The following is a 20,494-nucleotide window of genomic DNA, read 5'->3' as shown; positions in this document are numbered from 1 at the left end:
TGAACAGTATTTAACAGAAAACAATTAGAGTTAAGCAATATTAGTGCTTTTTTTCTTTTCAGAAAATATGACTTAAACAATATGATATAAACAATATGATATAAACAGGGTATCCGCACACCTGGAAAGTCATGAAAAATCATGGAAAGTCACAGATTTCGGTATTGAACAAAATTTGTCATGAAATTTCATGAATTTAACTATTTAAAAAAAAAAAAAATCATTAAAAGTCATGGATTTAGGTCGCCTAAAAATTTTATTTTTAAATTGGAATCCCTCCCCAATTTCATGGTGTTCCGGATATCTGAATTTGTAACAAAATCCCCATTCTGAGTCATATTTTATTAGAATATAAAAAGTTTTTATCATTTTCTTTCTTTTAAATTTTGCTGTGCTTTCTAAAAATGAAATTAAAAGCATCATTTCTAGAGCAAAGTATCTTGTAAACTTATGTGATTTCAGAATTATTATTATTCATCTTTTTTTTTATTTTATCGATTTAAAATTCTAGCTGAAGCAAGCCAGTCATTGGCAAATTTTTTTAATTCCGAAATGAGAACAGAAAAATCAGGAGTATTTCTTTACTTTCTGATGAACAAGAAAAGTATCTTTAGAATATAATTCTGCAGAAAAAAAGAGAAAAAAATTATTTGCTCAGCTATTATTTTTTCAACTATTTTATTGCTTCAACTATTTCTTTACTCTGTTTTTTAAATTTAAAATCAATAAATATGAAGATGCAGAGTAAAACAGTTATTGTTATACCTATCATTTTAATTAATGTTATTAGAATGCTTTTTAAATTTATTATTCTGTTTTTGTGGGAGAAAATAGTAACTTCGTTAAGTCATGAAAAGTTCTTGGAATTAGTCATGGAAAGTCATGAAAAGTCATGAATTTGAAAATCTAAAATGTAGCACATACCCTGTATAAACTTATTTCAAACCTTTTACTCTATCTAACATTAAAACCTTTTTCTGTGCTTAGAATATATAATTAATATTTTAATGCTAAAAATTTACTATAAAACCAAAGCATTTTCACTTTTAATGTAAACATTTTCATTATTTAGTATTAGTTTTCATTTATATTTTACCTGCTTAACTTTTTAGAATAATAAAAATAAAAAATGTTTTTGATGATTTTGCATGATAATTAAATAGAGTGCTCAATTGTTGGCATAAAATTTGTAAAATTTTTGTTTTGTTTCTTTCAATTTTTAACAAGAGTTCAAATAGCGAGTATCAAATCTCTTAAGGATAAAGTCGCTGAGAACAGTAAATTGTGAGAAAATATAGCAAAATAAATGGTGTTCTGTCAACAGCTTTTGACAAGTTAATGAAGACTAAACTTTCCCTAATGAACTACAATTAGTGCATCTCTAATATAAAGAACATTTTGGGTGTACTCATAACACCAATTTTAATACTTAATTTTGAAATCCTTGTCAAAAAAGGATTGATGATAGGTACTGAGTATATTATTTAAATAAGAAAGAAATATTCTCTCAATAATTATTTGTTATTACTGGCTTTAAAATCAAATCAAAAATGAATTGTTTGAAAAATAAATGTTGGTAGTATACCTTTATGTATAAGAATTAATATAAATGGTGCCATGGTAAGTGATATTAAGTAGTAGTATATCAGAATTAAGATCAATAGATCAAATTAGTTAGACCAAAAAATTTCTATAAAGCCAAACAATGTGCTTCATTTTTGTAACTGAAACAAATATTTCTGTGGAGCCCGAGATGGGATTTACAAGCATGTCACACTGGTTCTTAAAATTGAAATATTTAAAATGGATTAAAAAACATTTAATCTTGGAAATCAAAACTTTGTTTATGAATGATTTGAATCTCATTATTATTTGAAGCAATAATTGTTATATTGCTAATAGAAATTTTAAGTCTAATTTTGCGAGGTTTAATAGTTTTAATTTTTAAAGAAAAATTCCCTTCAAAAAATATTTTAATTCTTGTTTTTTTTAGAAAAATAGTTATTTTTAATTCTATGAAATGTTTTTAAAAAACTAAAAACTTAAGCTTTAAGTATGTTAGAGAATTTTTTTTTAACGTAATCTTTAATTCATTTTGTATTTTGGTTGTTCAGAATCTTGTATTGCATTGTATCAAAATGATGTGTTGCTGAGTAACAGAACAGTTTGATTCAAAATCCTATAAATTAGGAGTATTTATTTGGATAAAAATTGATAATTAAAAATAAAAAACACTTTATTTTGTGATAGATTTTTTTTCTTTCTTTTTAAATACAGTTATAATAACCTATTTTAAAAAGGGATGTATGTGTAGTACTTAAAAAACAGTAAATGATGTGATGTGTTAAAATGTGTTTCCAGAACTTTTGACAATTTAAAAAATTTTGAAAAGAAATAAGTTAAAATTTTTAAAGCTAAAATTCATGTTTTATTTCTAAATGTTATGTTAATTTTTTTTCAAGAAATTTTATATTCCTTATTATTGTATCCAGATAGATATTTGACACAGTTTGGGAATTTCATTTTGATTGCAGCACAACACACCTACACATTTTGTAGCCTACATGGAAATCTTGTTGATTTTTTTTTTTACTTAAAATACTCTCTTGAACCATTTGAAAATCTGGCCTGGTCCAATATTTCTCCAAGTACTTTAATTGAATAATTTTTTTAATTATTAAAAATTCAGTATCATGTCTTGATATTTTTTCTTTTAAACTGATATGATAATTGTTTACCTAATGATTAATGTATTGTTGAAAATATTTAAAAATTATGTAAAGATAATTTTCATGATGTTAGCATTAACATTTCTCAACATGTGTTTCATTAAAAAAATCTTGAACACACCTTAAATATATAATTGCATTTTTCAGTCATTAAAATAATATTAGTAGTACACAACTTTCGCTCAGGAAATAAACTTTATTGATTCTCTCTGGTTTCCATTAAATTACAAATTTTGGATGATTCCTTTTCCTCATATTTGCTTATAGATCTTAAAAGTAATTTATTCTTTGAATTGGATTCTGACTTCTTGGAAGTTCATGTTTTGTGTAGAGAATTCTGCAATAGTGCGAGCTTTGATGATTCGGTCGAATGGATAGCCCATAGCCTTCTTGTCAGGGTATTTCTGATCCTTAGCTCCACAGTAACTGACAGCATCGGCACAGATGGCTTGAGCATTCAAGCTGCCAACCTAAATTAAGCCACAATTCCAATGTTAGCATTGTATAATCAAGTTATTTGATTTTGTAAGTATATATGTTTATTCTTAAAAACCAGTTTACTTAACATACTTATTTTAAATCAAAATTAATCGGAGGTGTGTTTCTTAAAGATAGCATTTTATTAAAGAGTAGTATGCTACTTTGAAGAGGAAAGTTTACTATCAATATGTGTAATCCACTTTTATTGATGGAGTAAAAACATGGACTCTCCATTGTCTCTAGATTTATTTAAAGTCTTAGAACAACACAGCGAAGTATAGAAAGATGTTTACTCGGTATTTCGAAAAAGTACCGAAAGTGAGTAAGTGACATGGACAAGGCTACAAATATCTTCGATGTCAGATGTCAGCGCTATGTTTCCGTCATATAGCTCAAAGATGGACAATCACTGGAATTTCTTGAACTGGTATCCTCATCACATCTAACCACCAGGGAAGCGGCCACAAACGATGTGGTCAAATGATTTTTTTTCTTTAAAAGCAGTAGATTGTGATTTTTTGTTACAGATTATCATCCAACAGTGGATTCATATTGGTTAAAGAAGATGATGATGATTTATTTTAAACCTACCTCAAATCTATTTTTCTAATTCTACTTTTTTATATAAACTTTCGAAAATAAAGTTCTGCATTTTATACAAATATGATTTAACAGATTTTTAGAATTTTTTTAAAGAAATATAGTTTAAATGTAAAATGAAGTCTTCATTGATGTTTTCTTCCTAAAGATTTACGTAAACCTGCGAATTCGTATTAGAACCATCCCGATCCATAATTTTTTTTTAACAAACACAAAAATTAAATTTGACGTTGCAGATTAAAAATTAAATTTTGACCGTTTTTTAAATAAGGTTTCAAGGGTTTTTTTTATTACAAAAATATTAAAAGCTATTATCTAATATTGTATATATGACGTTGAAAAATTAAATTATGACCGTTTTTTAAATAAGGTTTTAAGGTTTTTTTTTATTACGAAAAATATTAAAAGCAATTATCTAAATTCTTGTGAAGTGTTCATAAAACTGGCTTAAGCCTCATACTGTAGTTCATATTATTTAATATTTAAATATTATATAACGTGATAGTTGAAATTAAATATATTTTATATAATATCTGTTTAATTTCAAATATGCAGGATATTACTTAATGATCGCCGCTTAATATATATATATTTAGATTTCTTGAAGAAGTCCTTGAATAATGTACGAATCATTTAAAACCTTGAATGAAGTAAAAAAAGGGATGTGCGTTAGGTTTTAATATTTAAGACAGGAAAAAACAACGGTATGGATTTTTAACGAGTCACTAGCAATGAAGATGGGAAAGAAAACATCTAAATTCGTTTCATTCATAGAGGAAACTAGTTGAAAGGCGATTATTAGAGACGTTTCCAAGTTTCCTCAGGCAATTAAACTAGTTTAGATGTTTTTCACTCAGCCTTCATCACTTGTGATTTGTTAGATTCTGATAGTTTTTTACCTTTTCTTCAGTTAAATGCTATTTTAAAACTGAATGTGTATCCTAGAGCTTTTTTTCAAACTTAATAGTAATCTGTGATCCTTAATATGCAGGTTCTACTTCGTTTTCCACACATTCTAAAAATATTTAGGATGTGGGGTGATATTAACGTAGCATCCGGTTCATATCTTACAATTTCTGAGTAAAAAGCTTTTGCATTTTTAATGCCAAGTATATGCTTTCGAAAAAAAAAAAATGGTGGTAATTTTGTTGCATTTAGTTGATTTAATTTGATTTTATTAATTATTCATAATAGCTGATTATTGAGAAACTTACGTGATCCTGTTCGTAGTCAGTAAGCATGACAAAAAGATAGAAGTCCATGCCCTTGTGTGTGCCTCTTGGAACAAGGAGATGCTGAGGCCAACCACAGCTGCAAAATTCAGTGTTGTTTTCACTGATTCCTTCACCGGATTGGAGTTGAGAGAATTTTGGTGTAGGTGCAACAGTGACGGCGGAGTCAATGGATTTGCGGGTGATGGTATTCTTGCCGGCAGCCACTGAATAGGAATAAAATAAGAGTTTTATGCTAAATAATATCTGAATATATGCCTTTTTCATACAATAAATCTAATTTACTACGTTACTGTTGTTAATACTACGTTACTATTGTTAATATTACGTTACTATTGCTGACATTCTTGCCAGCAGCTACTTAAGGCTGCTTCTCGAAGCCTCCATCGTAATATGAAATGATGCGTTTTTTATAGCTGCTGCTAGTTTGCAGCTGTTACTCTACTGTTAAGTCCAGTTTAGCCTATATAAAGCCAGCGATGTCTGCTCATATTTTGGCCTAGACATATAGTTTAAACAAATGACTGCTGCCACGTCTGCCACTCTCTCACCATTATCTGCCTTTACTGCTACAAAGAAAATTTCTTTACAGTTTTATTAAAAAAAAATAATACTGAATTCGTTTTTATTAGATGAAATACTGGAAGAATTTCGTAAAATAGGGTACTAAGTGACATTTTAGTTTATTTAAGAAGGCCAAAAATGTTTCCGTCCCTTCTATTTGATGTGATTGATATATCTACTGAATTTTTGATCGTATTACAGTCGAACCTCGTTAGCGCGAAATTGGCGGCACTATCATTTATTTCATGATAACCGGATTTCATCCTATCTGATACACCTTGAAAAAAATTTATTACATATTATTAATACACATTATGTACTACATTAATGTATGTAAACAATACTATTATGTACTAAAAAAATTAAAATAAACAATTTTAACTATTTTATTTATTTGTTCATCTGCTACTAAAATCAAAGGGGGTAAATAAAAATAGCATTCCTCAAAATGAATAATTTTCACTATATTTTCTTGTTTGTTTTCTGTGCTGTGTATACTGTTTCCTTTCATGTTAAAAGATACCCAGCTAGATTTAAAATTTCTTTTTAACTAAGCAAAATATAATAATAATAATTGATTGCTGATTCACGGGAACAAACAAGTGTTTCATGTAAAGCCATAATTTACTTTAAGCGGATGTATTACACCAAAAATTACTAATTTCTTGAATACGATTTTCCAGTGATTTATAGAATATTTCGTAAATGAAATAATTACCTATAGTGATTTAATCAATATATTTATTAAATTTTATTGGCAAAGTATTTCATCAAAAATTACTAAATTCTTATCCATAGTGAATCTTGTCTTATTTCGAATAATTTAGAAAGTATTTTTTAAAGAAATATTTTATTATTTTTTTTAATCTATTAGATGGAATTATTGTATTTGACGAGAGTTAGGATTTCCCGTAGCAATAGTTAAGCTTCAAAAGAAGCGATGAAAATTGTTTAATTAAAATGTGTTTTTTCATGAATAAAAGTATGATTGAAAGATTATGACATTTCAGTGCTACCTGCACGCTTTCCAAAGGGGACATTTTAAAATCAAACAGTCCCTTAGTATGTTTTCCAGATTAGTGCTTTATAATTTTTTGGAATTACCTCTAAATGGCAGCCCAATACACAAAAATATCTTATTTTTTACCTAAAAATCGTGGTGGTTTTAACCAAAAATACTGACTTATTGTCTATATATATTAGTAACGTCAAAATGAGAGAAAAATAATTTAAATTTGGGTATTATAATTGTAAAAAATTTATAATATTACCATACAGAACTATATCTTACTAAAGTTTACTTACATTCGGTATGGAATTTATCGAGTTCGATGAAAAACCTTCTTGATTCGTTGATTGAGAGTTTGTTGCCCAATTCATCATGTACAGGTCCCAAGAAAATTCGGACTGTTGCGTGTCTGGTTGCTCCAGTGTTTTCAACGCTGATGTTATAGGTGAATGGTTCGTGGTCAAGGTGCTCGTACCTAACCTGTTTGAAACCAAAACTATTAGTTTTTAACAACCAGTTTAAAAAAGTTTATCCATATGGGATTTGTGGTCATCATTGTACGGCCCCGTAGCCTTATGATTTTGAGTCTAATCCAAAAGACAATGGAATTCTTGGATTAAGCATTGGGTTAAAATCGAAATCAGAGAGGAGTTTTCTTATCTAACTAACCGGTATTTGCTTCAGATGGGTAGGAAATAAACGAAATTCCCTAAAATTAGGAGGGATACTCCTTAATCATAAGTCTTAATATATGTATATAAAGGATAAAAAAAGGTCAATAGACGTTTTATAAAGCATATATAGAATATATAGAATCCATAATATTTCATGATACAATAAATAGAAAATAGCGAATGTCCTTTGGAAAATTAAAAAAAATACGAGTTTAGAAGATTAAAAAAAAATTGGCTTTCAAAAAAAAAAAAAAAAAAAAAAAATGAAATTTCGTCAAGTAAAAAAAAAAAAATTTTTTTTTTTAATGATATAACTTTGCTCAGCTCACACAGTTATATCCGCAAATGTGCTTTCTGAAATTGCATCAATATTGCCAAAACAAAAGTATATTGCTTATTGCCCTATTTTGCATTTGACAAAAATTCCGAAAACAGACAGGAAATTATAGATAAAAATTATTCAAACACCATAGCTGAAAGTGCATAATCATTTATGAAGTAAATCGACTTAATTTGCATTTATATTATCAATTTTACGCTATGGAATTTAGGAGCTATTGATGCAATCACACGGTAAGCCCAAATTTAATTTTTCATTTTATTGCATTATTGCTGAATCTATTAGTGCAAGAACTGGACACAAAAGTAAAACCAGTCCTCTCTCTGTAGTAAATAGTGTGAGGAGTAACTATGTAAACTTATTGACTTTATAAATTTAAGTTGTTTCTCATCAACAATTTGTGAATATGACCTTACTTTGTTATTGCTCTTAGGTCCTCAATTACAAAAGTCAGACGTGGCGCTTTTGTACTTCTACACACACAGAAGCACCTAATAAAATTACTTTATTTCTTTTCGTTACGCTATGTTTGATTATGAGGTATCACTAAAAAGTTTAAATAATTTGATTGCTATGTCTTATGATTCATATAAACATTATTTAAAAGTGATTAAAATTAATTTTCTTACCTTGACTGGTCCCTTCAAGGAAATACCATGAGAGAGCTCAAGTTGATCTTCTTTCATGAAAGTGTTAACAATGTTGGGTAGTTTAGCCTTTACAGACACATTGACAACGGTAACACCGGAGAAGTCCAACTAAAACCATTGAACGCAATAATTATTATTTTAAAAATTTTGAATAATATAAGTGTTAGTGAGAGAAAATTTTTCCGAAATTAATTTAAATTATATAAAAGATATTATATCTATGCACACAAAATTTGCCCTAAATTGCAAATTTGAATGAGGACAAAAGCAGAAATATTTTTAATTTTAAAACTACTTCTTTCCCTGCTCAAATTTGTTTGTGTTATGTTTTAAGTAACTACGGTAACACAGCAAAAGAAATAAAAGTAATTAATTCAACTAATTTGTTTCAGCCTATCAAAGTCGTTCTCTTCATGTTTTGTTTTATTAAAAAGTAAAAGTTTAAAAGTAAAAACTAGCTAACTTCAAAAGCAGAAATATTGTCAATTTTAATGTTTTTATCAACTTTCAAGTTCTTTGTGTTATGTTTTAAGTAATTAAGGTAAGAGGGGAAAAAAAAAGATTAATTTTATCAAAGTTCTAATATGTTTCAGCTTTTTAAGGTCGTTTTTCTTCATTTTTTGTCTTTTTGAAAAGTAAAAGTTTAAAAGTGAAAAATAAAAAACTATTTCGGAGACTCGCCATTTTAATAATCGCTATTTAAAAAAAAATTACGAAAATCTCAAAAATCTATCTATTTTAATTTCAGTTTTATTACGTTTGAAGAAACTACGGTAAAGGAGACAAATAGATTTTGTTAAAATTTTAATTTCTTTCTCATCTTTTTCCTTATTAAAAACTCAGATTCAAAAATTAGTATTATCAAACGATTTTGTAAAGTCACTATTTTTAGAATCGTTTGCTCAAGCAATCGTGATACTTTTCTCATTTTAAAGTATGAGATAATATTGCATTTGAGGAATTACTGCTACTGTTTCATTAATTCCTTATAATTCGCATGAAAAGTTTTGCCCAAATATTACTACCAAATGCTGATTCGCATGAAAATTTTTGCCAAAATATTACTACCAAATGCTGATTCGCATTGAAATTTCCATTTAAAGATTAAGATTAATTTAAATTTATGATTATACTTACGTCTTTCTTTTCATAAACTGGCAGAGTTGCTTTGTACTCTTGGAAGATATTGTCAATAAATCTGTGGTATCTGTAAAAGATGGGATCTCGAAGAGAAGTAGATGTATCACTCATTACACCTGGGTTTTCCTATTTAAAAGAGAAAAAGTACATTTTATCTTTAGTGACAATGAAAAAGTTATGCTACTATCGTATTATTGATACTTCCTTTCTATATTAAATATTTTTTTAGATGGATACTTCGTTTCAATAGAATCAGTGACATTGAAAAGTGTAATCCTACTATAGTATTGATACTTCTTTTCGGTACTCTAGATATTTTTCAGATGGATGATCCGTTTCAATAGAATTAGGGACATTGAGAAGTGTAATGCTGCTATCGTAGTATTGATATTTCCTTTTGATACTCTAGATAGTTTTTAGATGGATTCTTCGTTTCAATAGAATCAGTGACATTGAAAAGTGTAATCCTACTATAGTATTGATACTTCTTTACGGTACTCTAGATATTTTTTAGATGGATGATCCGTTTCAATAGAATTAGTGACATTGAGAAGTGTAATGCTGCTATCGTAGCATTGATATTTTCTTTTGATACTCTAGATATTTTTTAAATGGATTCTTCGTTTCGATAGAATCAAGAAAAAAGAAATTGCACATCATAGACGATATCTTTGTTATTGCAGGAAACTTAAGAATGAAAATAGTGTCAGGTAATTTAATTTCTAAATGTACTTTAAAAGCTGAAAAGACAAATTACTTTATTGTTCTAAGTCAAAAATAGAAATCATTATCATATGGTATTAAAAATTTGTTTTTTCTTTTGGGTAATGACAAATGTTTCAAATTCAAAAATTCACTTTCAAAATTATACGCAATATTTTTTTAAATAATTTTCATTAAAGTAAATAGTTTAGAAGTTGCGTCTAAATTAGGATAGGCGGTATCAATAATATTATAAAGCATAAAACTTGATTTTACGTAAGGAAAAACTATTTACTAATGAATTATTTTTTTGTTTTATTTATAATTGTTTTATTATTAATTATATTTGAATATTGTATTTAAGAGCGCAAGGAATGAAGATTTCTCAGTGACATTTTAGATAATTTGAGAAAATTTGGTTTAAAGTTTATGCGATGAAAATGGGAAATTAAAATTATACATTTCCCTTTTTGCTTAACCACATGCTTCCAATTCGTGGAATCTATGAATTCCAGACATTCATATAAACTGTTCACAGTCTTGTTGTCGCTTGTTAAACTGTTTGCAATCTTGATATTTTTTATTTGCTGCCAAAAAATACGTTTCTTAATGTTACTTGTTAACTGTTTGCTACCAAATGCACTTGGAATCTTTTTTCACTCATTGATCCTTAGTATCTTTATCTAAAGCCGTGATCACGAAATCGTCTATCGTGAACTAACGCTTTGGTTGATTACGTTAACGCTTTGGTTGCTAATCTTGTTGATTTTTCCTCTAACCAAATGTGAAACGTATTTTTTTATAAAAGTCAGAAGTTTTATTGGTTGGTAGCTTACAATAGGTTTTAAAAACGATAAGGTGGATCAGAAGCTTTGTAAGTTTGATGACAATTGATTTACAAAGATCTCTAAAGATTTGACGGTTTACTTATTAATGTTGTATTGCTAAATAAGACTAACAAAAGATAATTCTATGAGAAGTTTTTAATCCACGTCTCGTGGAATGAAAAAAATTCGTCTCTAAGTTTTTTCAATGTAATTTAGAATTTTCACCCAATAAATTCTTCAAAGCTATAATGTGAAAATAATTATAAAAGAAACATTATGAAATGCTTTTAGTACCTTGTATCTGCCATCTGGGTCATGAATACGAGCCATCATAACGTGTCCAGAATTGTGGAGGTTTCCGTAGTATTCACGGTTCTTGGATTCATAACTTGATTCCAGCATAGATCCAAGCATATCAATACCATGTTCTGGGGTAAGAACAACTTCATTGCCATGGTCATCAATCAAAACTCCCAAGTGAATAGCTTGAAGAAGTCGCTCTCTCCATCTGTTCATATCCAGTACATCTACGAGATCGTTCAAATCGTGAAGTCGGATGCCAGATGGTCGATTAGCATAATGATGTCCACTGACTAAGGAAGTCAAATGTGGAGAGTAGCCTTCAAGTTCCTCATTGAAGTTATGGAAAGGGATCATACGCTGCAGACCAGTAGATAGACGATCACAATCGTATCTGCAATAAATTAGATCAATTGCAGCAATGTATTTTTAATGAAAATTAAGACGTGAAGATTTTTAAGGTAATATTTAAGAGAAAAAAACGTTATCAATTTATCAAATCTTAATTTTTCCTAAATATCAAAAAATAAATAAATAAATAAGTAAATAAATAAATAAATAAATAAATAAATAAATAGGGAACCAAGCAGAGCATCTGTTTAAAGTTTAATTTTAAATTTAAAGTATGTTTTTAAAAATTTTTGATATAAATAATAATAAAAATTCAATAAATAAATAAATAAATAGGGAACCATGTGGATGATCGGTTCAAAGTTTAATATTAAATAGACGATCACAATCGTATCTGCAAATAATTAGATCAATTGCAGCTATGTATTTCTAATGAAAATTAAGACATGAAGATTTTTAAGGTAATATTTAAGAGAAAAAACGTTATCAATTTATCAAATCTTAGTTTTTCTTAAATATCAAAAAAAAAAAAAATAAAAAAAATAAGTAAATAAATGAATAAATAGGGAACCAAGCAGAGCATCTGTTTAAAGTTTAATTTTAAATTTAAAATATGTTTTTAAAAATTTTCGATGTAAATAATAATAAAATTTCAATAAATAAATAAATAAATAGGGAACCATGCGGATGATCGGTTCAAAGTTTAATTTTAAATCTAAAACATGCTTTCAAAATTTTTTATATTAGTATTACATAAAAACTTATGCTAAGCATAAAAACTAAGCATACATTTTTAAACTACGTTATTAGTATGAAAAATTATAGTTCACGAACTAAAAAATTATACAGTTCCATTGATTATTTTTATTAAAAATAAATAATTTTATTATCACAATTTTTTATTACACTGAAAATAATAAAATATAATTTATTAGAAATTGTAAAAAAATAAGTATAGAGCTTCTGTATAATTTGAAGCAGTTAAAATAAAATACAATTAAGATGAAGTTTGATTTATTATACTGAATTGATGAAGTTTAGTAATAATTTAATGTATTTTAAAAAATTGAAAGAATGTCTTCTGAAAAATGATAATGTATAAAATTTAAAAATTATATTTTGAAAAAAGAAAAATTTAAAATTTCTATAATATGAATTTATAATTAATTAATTTTGACAGTTACCTGGCACACATTTGTTGATGCATGTAATAGAAAAGTTCTCCTTTTCTGTCCTTTACCTTGCCCATGATTTCTGGTCTCCATGTGGCAGGGTAAATAATGTGCCAATGCCAATGGTGAGCATTTGCGCCAATGTCTTCTCGGAAGTAAGCAAGTTTGTATTCAGGATCCAAAATGTTACCAGTTTGGATAGTATCAACAAGAACTGGAGCCTAAAAAGTGTTTATTGATAAAAAGAAATTAATATTTTACGAATATTGCAATAGCAATAAAATATATTTAACTTACTGAATTTTTTCTAAATAACTTCTAATTGAGTTTTAGCAATTATTTGAATCTGTGACATTGATTAAAAATTGTGTTAGCAGCTTGTTAATAAATTCTCAAAAATCAGTGGGTCTGCATTTAATTTGTCAATAGTTGTTCAGACTTTGCCCTTTTGGATAGTAACATTTAGACCAGGTGTCTGAAATCTGTTAATGATAAAAGAGATTCGGATATCTTTTTTTTTTCCGGATGAATATTGCAATTACTGACATTTGTAACAGAGATTCAGCAACTAGAATTTAATTGAATCAAGTTCTAATTGTTATTTAAATTTGTGACTTGACTTAAAAATTTTGTTAAGCGTATTTTTAACTTCGAGTTTTTCGTTAGATTATTTATTTAGATATATTTTAATATTTTTATATAAATGTTAGCGGAGAAAAATATTTGTATGAGAAGTTTATTTTTCTTAAGTATAAATAGTTAAAGGTTAAGATATTATTTTTTAACTTGTTTGATTTTTATAAAATGGTAAATTCCTAGAAACTTCGTTATATATATATACTATTGTAGGAATAATATTACAGCTATATATTGTTTTGAAAAGTAAAGCCACAGAAATTGATTGAAACCGGAAAAAAAGGGAACTCTATTACGTTACTTTAAGCACTTTTCTATTAGTGATTTTCAATATTAATTGGTTTTAACAAGCAATGCTTTGTATAGAAATTAAGGGTTTTGATAAATCTCGAAAACGTTTAGAAATAGAATGTTTGTTTTGGAAAAAGAGAGACTAAAATTAAATAAAATTGTCTGATAGCAGTTTGTTTATTTCTAAATTTATTTGTCATTTTTTTCATTTATATAGAGAAAATAATATTTAACTAATTATTTATTTTGTTTTTGAATTAAATATCACCGATAGAAAATTATGCTTTTATAAACTATTTCAAATTTTCATAAAGGTTATTTTTCAAAATTCTTTCACGGAAGAAACTAAAAGAAAAAAAAATTTCACAGCTCGTCAAAATCGAAGCAAAGTTATTATTTAAAACTATGCATTGCTAAACTAATAGACTGAACATTAAAATGGGCTACTATTTTAAATTTTTAAAATTATTAACCTTTTTCAAAAATGCGCCTTTTTAGTGAGATCTTTCTAGCTATATGAACATTTTTTAAAATTAATGAATAATTTTCAATTTTCACATATTTTTATGAATCCAGGCAATGCATTGGTAAAATAACTTTCTAAATATTAAAAATTCGATCTCAAATTTTGTTCATATAGTCATTTTTCTCCATTTTCCTAATTAGTACTGAGGACTTTACCGTTAAGAATAACTGTTAAGAACTCACAACAGTTACAAAAAACATATTAATTTAATGTAAAAACATTATTTTCTATGACAAACTAGTATTTGAAGAGCAGTCTAAAAGAAGTAAATCAATTTCAGATAAATATTTATAAATGGTAGGGTTTAACAATGTAAAATAGAATATTCTTACATCATCTTTTCGTTGAAGATCTGCCTTAATTGCCTGATTGATTGTTTCAGATGGGATGAATCTATCAGGAAAGATTTCTTGAATAGGGGGAACAGTTACTCCTCGGCAGTCATCTCTGTGCAAAAGAGCTACAGATGTAGAATAAACGAACATGCCTTCGTTAACGATATCCCTAGCCTGTTCAGCCAGGCGCATGAAATCTTCGAAATCCTTGGCAGCTAAAGAAAAAAAAATCCCATCAATACCATACAAAGCTAACTGAACTAAACATTACAACAAAATCTCTTGGAGCTGTGGTGGCTCTCGCAATAGAGCGTTCACCTACCAATGAAGTAAACCGGGTTAGAGTCCCAGCGATGGCTGGTCAATGCGAATTCCGCACCCGGCTCGCACGGACCACAGTGCTGACATAAAACAGTGCTGGACAGATCTCAGTGGTTGACGGTTCATGGGTTAGAGCCATCAGGCTAACTATGGGAGGTTTTCGTGGTTTTATTTCTCTATGCTATGCGGGTTAGCCCATCAAAAAGTCCTCCACGAAGGCAAATTTCTCCCAATACTTGATACAGGAGTTCCCTTGTCTTCTGTATTAGGTTCAAAATTGCAAGGTTACGAAACATTAGTAGTCGGAAACCCAGAAATTGGGTCGGCTGTTCAAACGACGGTTATAAAGCAAAACTTCTCAAACCGCAGTAGCTCAGGGGATCGAGCATTCGCCTCCCAATAAGGTTACCCAGTTTAGAATCACAGCTGTGGCTGGTTGGTACGAACTCAGCTCCCAGCTTGCACCGACTACAGAGTTGATTTTAAATATTCTCAGGGGTATATTGCTCATGGGTTAGAATTCCCGTGCTATCGGTCAAATCGTGAGAGGTTTTACTCTTCATGTGAAGTAAATGTGGATAATTTCCAGCAGAAAGTCCTCCTCTAAGGCTAATTTGTCCCAATGCTTGATCCAGAAGTTCCCATGTCTCCTGGTTTGGGTTCAAAATTACAAGTTGAACATTGCGACAAATAAACTCAGGATTAGGTTGGCTGTTAAACGCAGACCATAAAAAATTCCTTAGCGTTTTATAGCTAAGTGCCGCAAATAGCTTTATCATTTTAGATTATGTGTCCCAAATAGTTTTATCATTTTAGTTAAAGTATAACTAATAATTTAATTATTTTAATTAAAAGTGTAATAATCTAATAATAACTAATAATCTAATAATTTAATTAATTCAATTTAATTATTTTAATTAAAAGTTTAATTATTTTAATTAAATAGCTTTATCATTTTAGTTGAAGTATTGCCAATAACTTAAACATTACCTTAAAGAATAACACCTTAGCTATTCAGAGCAACGTTTGTAGTTTTTTAGTATGTAATACCCTGAAATATTCCTGAACAAAACAGATTAAACAATGATCTAGTTCATTGTTTCATTTTGAAACTGTTTATGGTGCCATACGTTATCTAATAAAAATGTGATAATATTTTTGTGGCAATGTTTAATGAGGCAATTTTTTAATTATGTTTAAGTTTTAGTGACTAACACTACGCCAATGCATTTCTTTTGAAACGGATGTATCCCCAAACAGTAATGTAGTATACCTATTTTGCCTCAATCATGCGGAAAAAAATTACAAATTTTGAAAGGAATTGGTCCATTAGTTCTTGAGAAAAATTTAAAAAATAATTTTACATTGTTTATTTACAGCTATTATTTCATAGTTTAAAATAATGTAAAAATTAAGAATCATTACAATTCCAAAATTTTTTGATAATAAGTAAATTAAGTAATAAAATGTAATAAGCTTTCTTAAATTGGTTAATATAAACTATCTTAAATTATTTGAAAGAAATTCTTTATGGATGAGCGAGTTTGATAAATGAACGAAATGGATAAATGAACGAAATCTGTGAGAAAGTAAAATTAACATTATGAGGCTAAAACTCTCAACCACTCTCTTGATTAAACTGTTTGGATCATTTTTCACATTTCTGGGCTATTTTGAGGGTTGAGAAACTAAATAAATTAAAAAAAAAAAAAAAAAAAGGAATTCTTTTCGTCACTGATTTCATAACTAAAAATATTCTCTGGTCAAATTATTTAGCAATTTTAAAGTTAGCCTCTCATACTATTTATTACACCATTACCATCTTATTACATAAATATCCGATTATTAGACAAAACGTCATTATGAGATAAAAATTAACCATTACACTTCTAGAAATTTCTCGGAAAAAATGGTTTAATAACAATTTATTCCATATTTACCATATTCTAACACAACAGTCAAATAGTCATAAATTAGATGGTAATCAAACTGTTAGATGGGAGAAAAACCGTTTGTTAACTGCATTCACCTAATACGGTTAAACAACCAAAATATTTTCGTACCAACTAAACCCACCTAATTAAGTTATTTAGTTCCTTGCAGATGGGTGGACACGTATAATAAACGAGAGGACTAATCCGTCAATTTCATAACCGACAGAATTAAGGCTTGAGTCCCAGCTTTGACGCTACTATATTTTCTCCATTCTCTTCAACACATGAAGAGTTTCTAGTGACCTACACTCCCTAATTTGTGACCCTGGACTATTAGAATATAATACTCTCATTTATGCATGGTAGCCCCATAATGCTGCTAAATTATCTCCAATGTACAGTTAAATTTCTTCCTTAAGGTTTCAAAACCATGATACTTGTAAATGGTTAAAAAACCGAATAGTTTTATATTCATGGTCCTTTTAATCATACTAGTTATAAACGGTTTCAAAACCGTTAAGGTAAAAAATGTTCTTTACAGTTAATTTGATGGTTAATTGAATGAACAGACTGCTGCAGATTATTTTACTATAATTTTAGAATGAAAATTCTTACACTGTAGTACCATTTCTATTTATCATTATTCCTGACACTTATAACTGTAAGTTTTATAGATTCATTGAAATATAATAGAATGTAACCAACAAATGTTTTGATTCATTAGTGGAATGTATACAAGTTTAATAATTTTTTATATATTTTATTTAATTCTTCAAATGCAATGTAACATCGATTTGCATAGTGAATAATTAGTTTATAAACAATTTTTTTCAGAAATAAAGTCGTATCTTTAATTTATGTAAATTTATGTATAGTATTACAGTTTTTATTTAGCTATTCAAAGCAAAAAGAATTGAATTTACATTTAAAAAAAGATATTTTATTTGTTTTCTTGTTATTAAACCAAATAAAGTAATTCTATGAAACACTTTCGTTATAAAAACCCTATAAAGATTGATTGCAGTCTTTGAAATGATTTTGTAAAGATGCTGTAGAACAATTTACGTTTAAATCAATACTGAAGTGCTACAATTAAAAATTAAGTAACAATTAGACTTAGTATCATCAATTTAAATTTGACTAATTAAACGCCCAGTTACTTAAATTTAAATTAGATGTTGCACCAAAAAATGAAATATCAACTAGGATTAACACCATCAACTTAAATTTGAATAATAAGATTACATTTAAATCAGATTTAAGAGATACAATAAAAAATAAAGTAAATAATAATAACTTAAATAATAACAACTTAAATATTAAACTTTGAACTTTTAAACTCTGAACTTTAAACGTTGAAACTTTTAACTATATAACTTTAAAAAATACGTAAGATAAAATTTATTAATTAGATGTTCGAACCTTTGTCTTATGAAAAATAGCTTATTTTGATATGCATTTTCTTAGAAATTGAAAGCTTTTTTGTTTTGTTATTCTTGTTATGGTGTACATGATATTTCTGAATTAAATTATAGGATTTTATAAACTGAAATTTGAAATTTTTTGAATTTAAATTTCTAAGAAATTCATTGCCATACAAGTCCTTTTTTTTTAATTTTTCACGATTTTCACTTTTGATTTTTATTTCTTTTGACTTTAAAAATTATTAAATTATAATAAACTACTGATTATTTAAAAGAAACCTACTGGGTTAAAATATGCATCATAAATACTTATAAAAAGGACATCATTGATGTACATTTTAACATAGGATGAGATATAATATGCAAATAATTGATTTGTTTACGATAGTCATTGAAAATGTTTAGTAAAATTTTTAATTCCGACTTCTTTTTTTATGTAATTTATAATCTTATAGTGTAAATTTTTAAAATTATATAGGACTTTATAAACTGAAGTTTGAAATATTTGAATTTAAATTTCCAAGAAATTCATTACCATACAAATTCTTTTTCAATATTTCACGATACTTACGTTTGATTTTTATTTCTTTTGACTTAAATATTTTTAAATTAAAATAAACGACTGATTATTTAAAAAAAATTTACTGGGTTAAAATATGCATCATAAATACCTATAAAAAGTACATCATTGATGTACATTTTAACATAGGATGAGACATAATATACAAACAATTGCTTTGTTTACTTTAGTCACTGGAAATGTTTAGTAAAAATTCCAAGAAATTCTTTGCCATACAAATTCTTTTTCAGTTTTTCACTATTCTCACTTTTATTTAAATTTTTTTTATTTTAAAAATTATTAAATTGTAATAAACGACTGAATATTAAAAAAAAAAACTACTGGGTTAAAATATGCACAATATATACCTATAAAAAGTACATCCTAGTTGTATATTTTAACATAGGATGATGCATAATATCCAAATAATAGCTTTGATGTTCCTGTAAATGCTTAGTAAAATTTTTTTAATTTCGACTTATTTTTTTATATATATAAGGTAGATTAATTTTGTAATATATTTGTTTTAAATTGAAAAAAAAGTAATATAGCTCTTACCATGGAGAGTTTCAAAAAGCTCTTGAGATTCAATGAGATGCTCAGTATGGAAACATGAGAAAAGGGTTCCACGAGGCAATCTGCCCAACTTTTTGAGCCTTGAATCTCTCTCTTCTGCTGGCAAAACTGCCCTGGTAAGAGAGGTTAAGTGCTCAAACAGAGGCAAAATACGACGTTGCTTGTCCTGGGCAGGCATATTGCTTGGAAGATGGCAGTTACAACCGAAATTATGATCCCTTCCACTTCAGTAGCTACTGGCAACTTTTGTCACCAGCCCAATGGTTTTATACCTCATATGAAGTTCATCTTCGAAGAAATGTTTGCCAGATTGTGTCTTATCCAAGAGCTGCTGTGCTGGAATTGACAGAAACCAAAAAAAGAAAAGAAAATCGATCAAAAATAGAAAAAGAATGCGTGGCTGCATCCTGCTATCTGAAAATCAAAGGAATGATGTTCTCAGAAGACTGATTAGGGCTATTTTTAAGCTATTTAGTAAGAAAATTTATCGTGGTCATCTCTTTCCGATCGACCGGAAGTCAACAGAAGTAAAACACAGTGGTAAATTCTATTTTAGCTTCTGGATATCACTCTATATTGATGGGAGATAGTATTTAATTGATAATAATTTAAAGCGATGCTTTTCTGACAAAATTTAACCTTGATTTGTAATTTTTTTCTTCATGTTTAATTGTTTGAGGAAGGTATTTATTTGAGGTAATGGATAAGAAAAGAAACTTTCGTCTCGTTTAAAAGAAGAAATGTTTTAAATATTTGATTTGATTATACTTTTTATTATCAAATGAACTGTAAAATTTTCTTAGTTATGTTTTTCCTAAGTTAGTATTTTTGATAACAAGTAACAAAATACTCTGTTAGTTTCCTCTTTTATTATTAAAGGAATATCTTTTAGGTGTTAGAAAACATTCATTCAATGTCTTTTAATACTAGCAATAACCTAAGTTAGAATTCATAATGTGAACATAAATTTAATCTGTCGTATTATTAATTAAATTCTTTTTTATAGATGCTAGAGAACACTTATTCAACACTAGTCACTACGAACTATGTTAAGATTCATTATGTGAACATAAACTTAATATGACGTAATATTAATTTATGCTTTTTAGATGTTAGATAACA

At 27.6% G+C, this 20,494-nt stretch overlaps 1 protein-coding gene across 1 annotated transcript; it reads right to left on the bottom strand.

Annotated features, from left to right (window-relative positions):
• Positions 1-2,905: 2,905 nt before the first annotated feature.
• LOC139427230 (hemocyanin F chain) lies at positions 2,906-19,613 on the bottom strand. The gene is made up of 9 exons (XM_071188198.2): positions 19,355-19,613; positions 14,556-14,773; positions 12,783-12,991; positions 11,242-11,641; positions 9,416-9,544; positions 8,258-8,386; positions 6,911-7,094; positions 5,024-5,247; positions 2,906-3,199 (listed from the first exon to the last, which is right to left on the bottom strand). Exons 1-9 carry the CDS (start codon positions 19,548-19,550, stop codon positions 3,011-3,013), a joined length of 1,878 nt encoding a protein of 625 aa, XP_071044299.1. The 5' UTR covers positions 19,551-19,613; the 3' UTR covers positions 2,906-3,010.
• Between the last annotated feature and the right edge of the window lie 881 nt (positions 19,614-20,494).

The sequence above is a fragment of the Parasteatoda tepidariorum genome, chromosome 12, assembly GCF_982258835.1.
Source record: "Parasteatoda tepidariorum strain Cologne lab strain chromosome 12, Ptep-v5.0, whole genome shotgun sequence".
Taxonomy (NCBI): Eukaryota; Metazoa; Arthropoda; class Arachnida; order Araneae; family Theridiidae; genus Parasteatoda; species Parasteatoda tepidariorum.
The sequence above is the reverse complement of the archived record's forward strand: the minus strand, read 5'-3'. Positions and strand labels throughout refer to the sequence as shown.

Bases quoted from the DNA above. Each gene is read 5' to 3' on its own strand.
- LOC139427230 (XM_071188198.2), bottom strand. From the start codon at position 19,550: ATGCCTGCCCAGGACAAGCAACGTCGTATTTTGCCTCTGTTTGAGCAC. The intron at 12,992-14,555 runs GTAAGAATATTC...AACACTTTTTAG, and splicing joins ATCTTCAACGAAAAGATGAT to GCTCCAGTTCTTGTTGATAC. The intron at 3,200-5,023 runs GTAAGTTTCTCA...GGCTTAATTTAG, and splicing joins CTGACTACGAACAGGATCAC to GTTGGCAGCTTGAATGCTCA.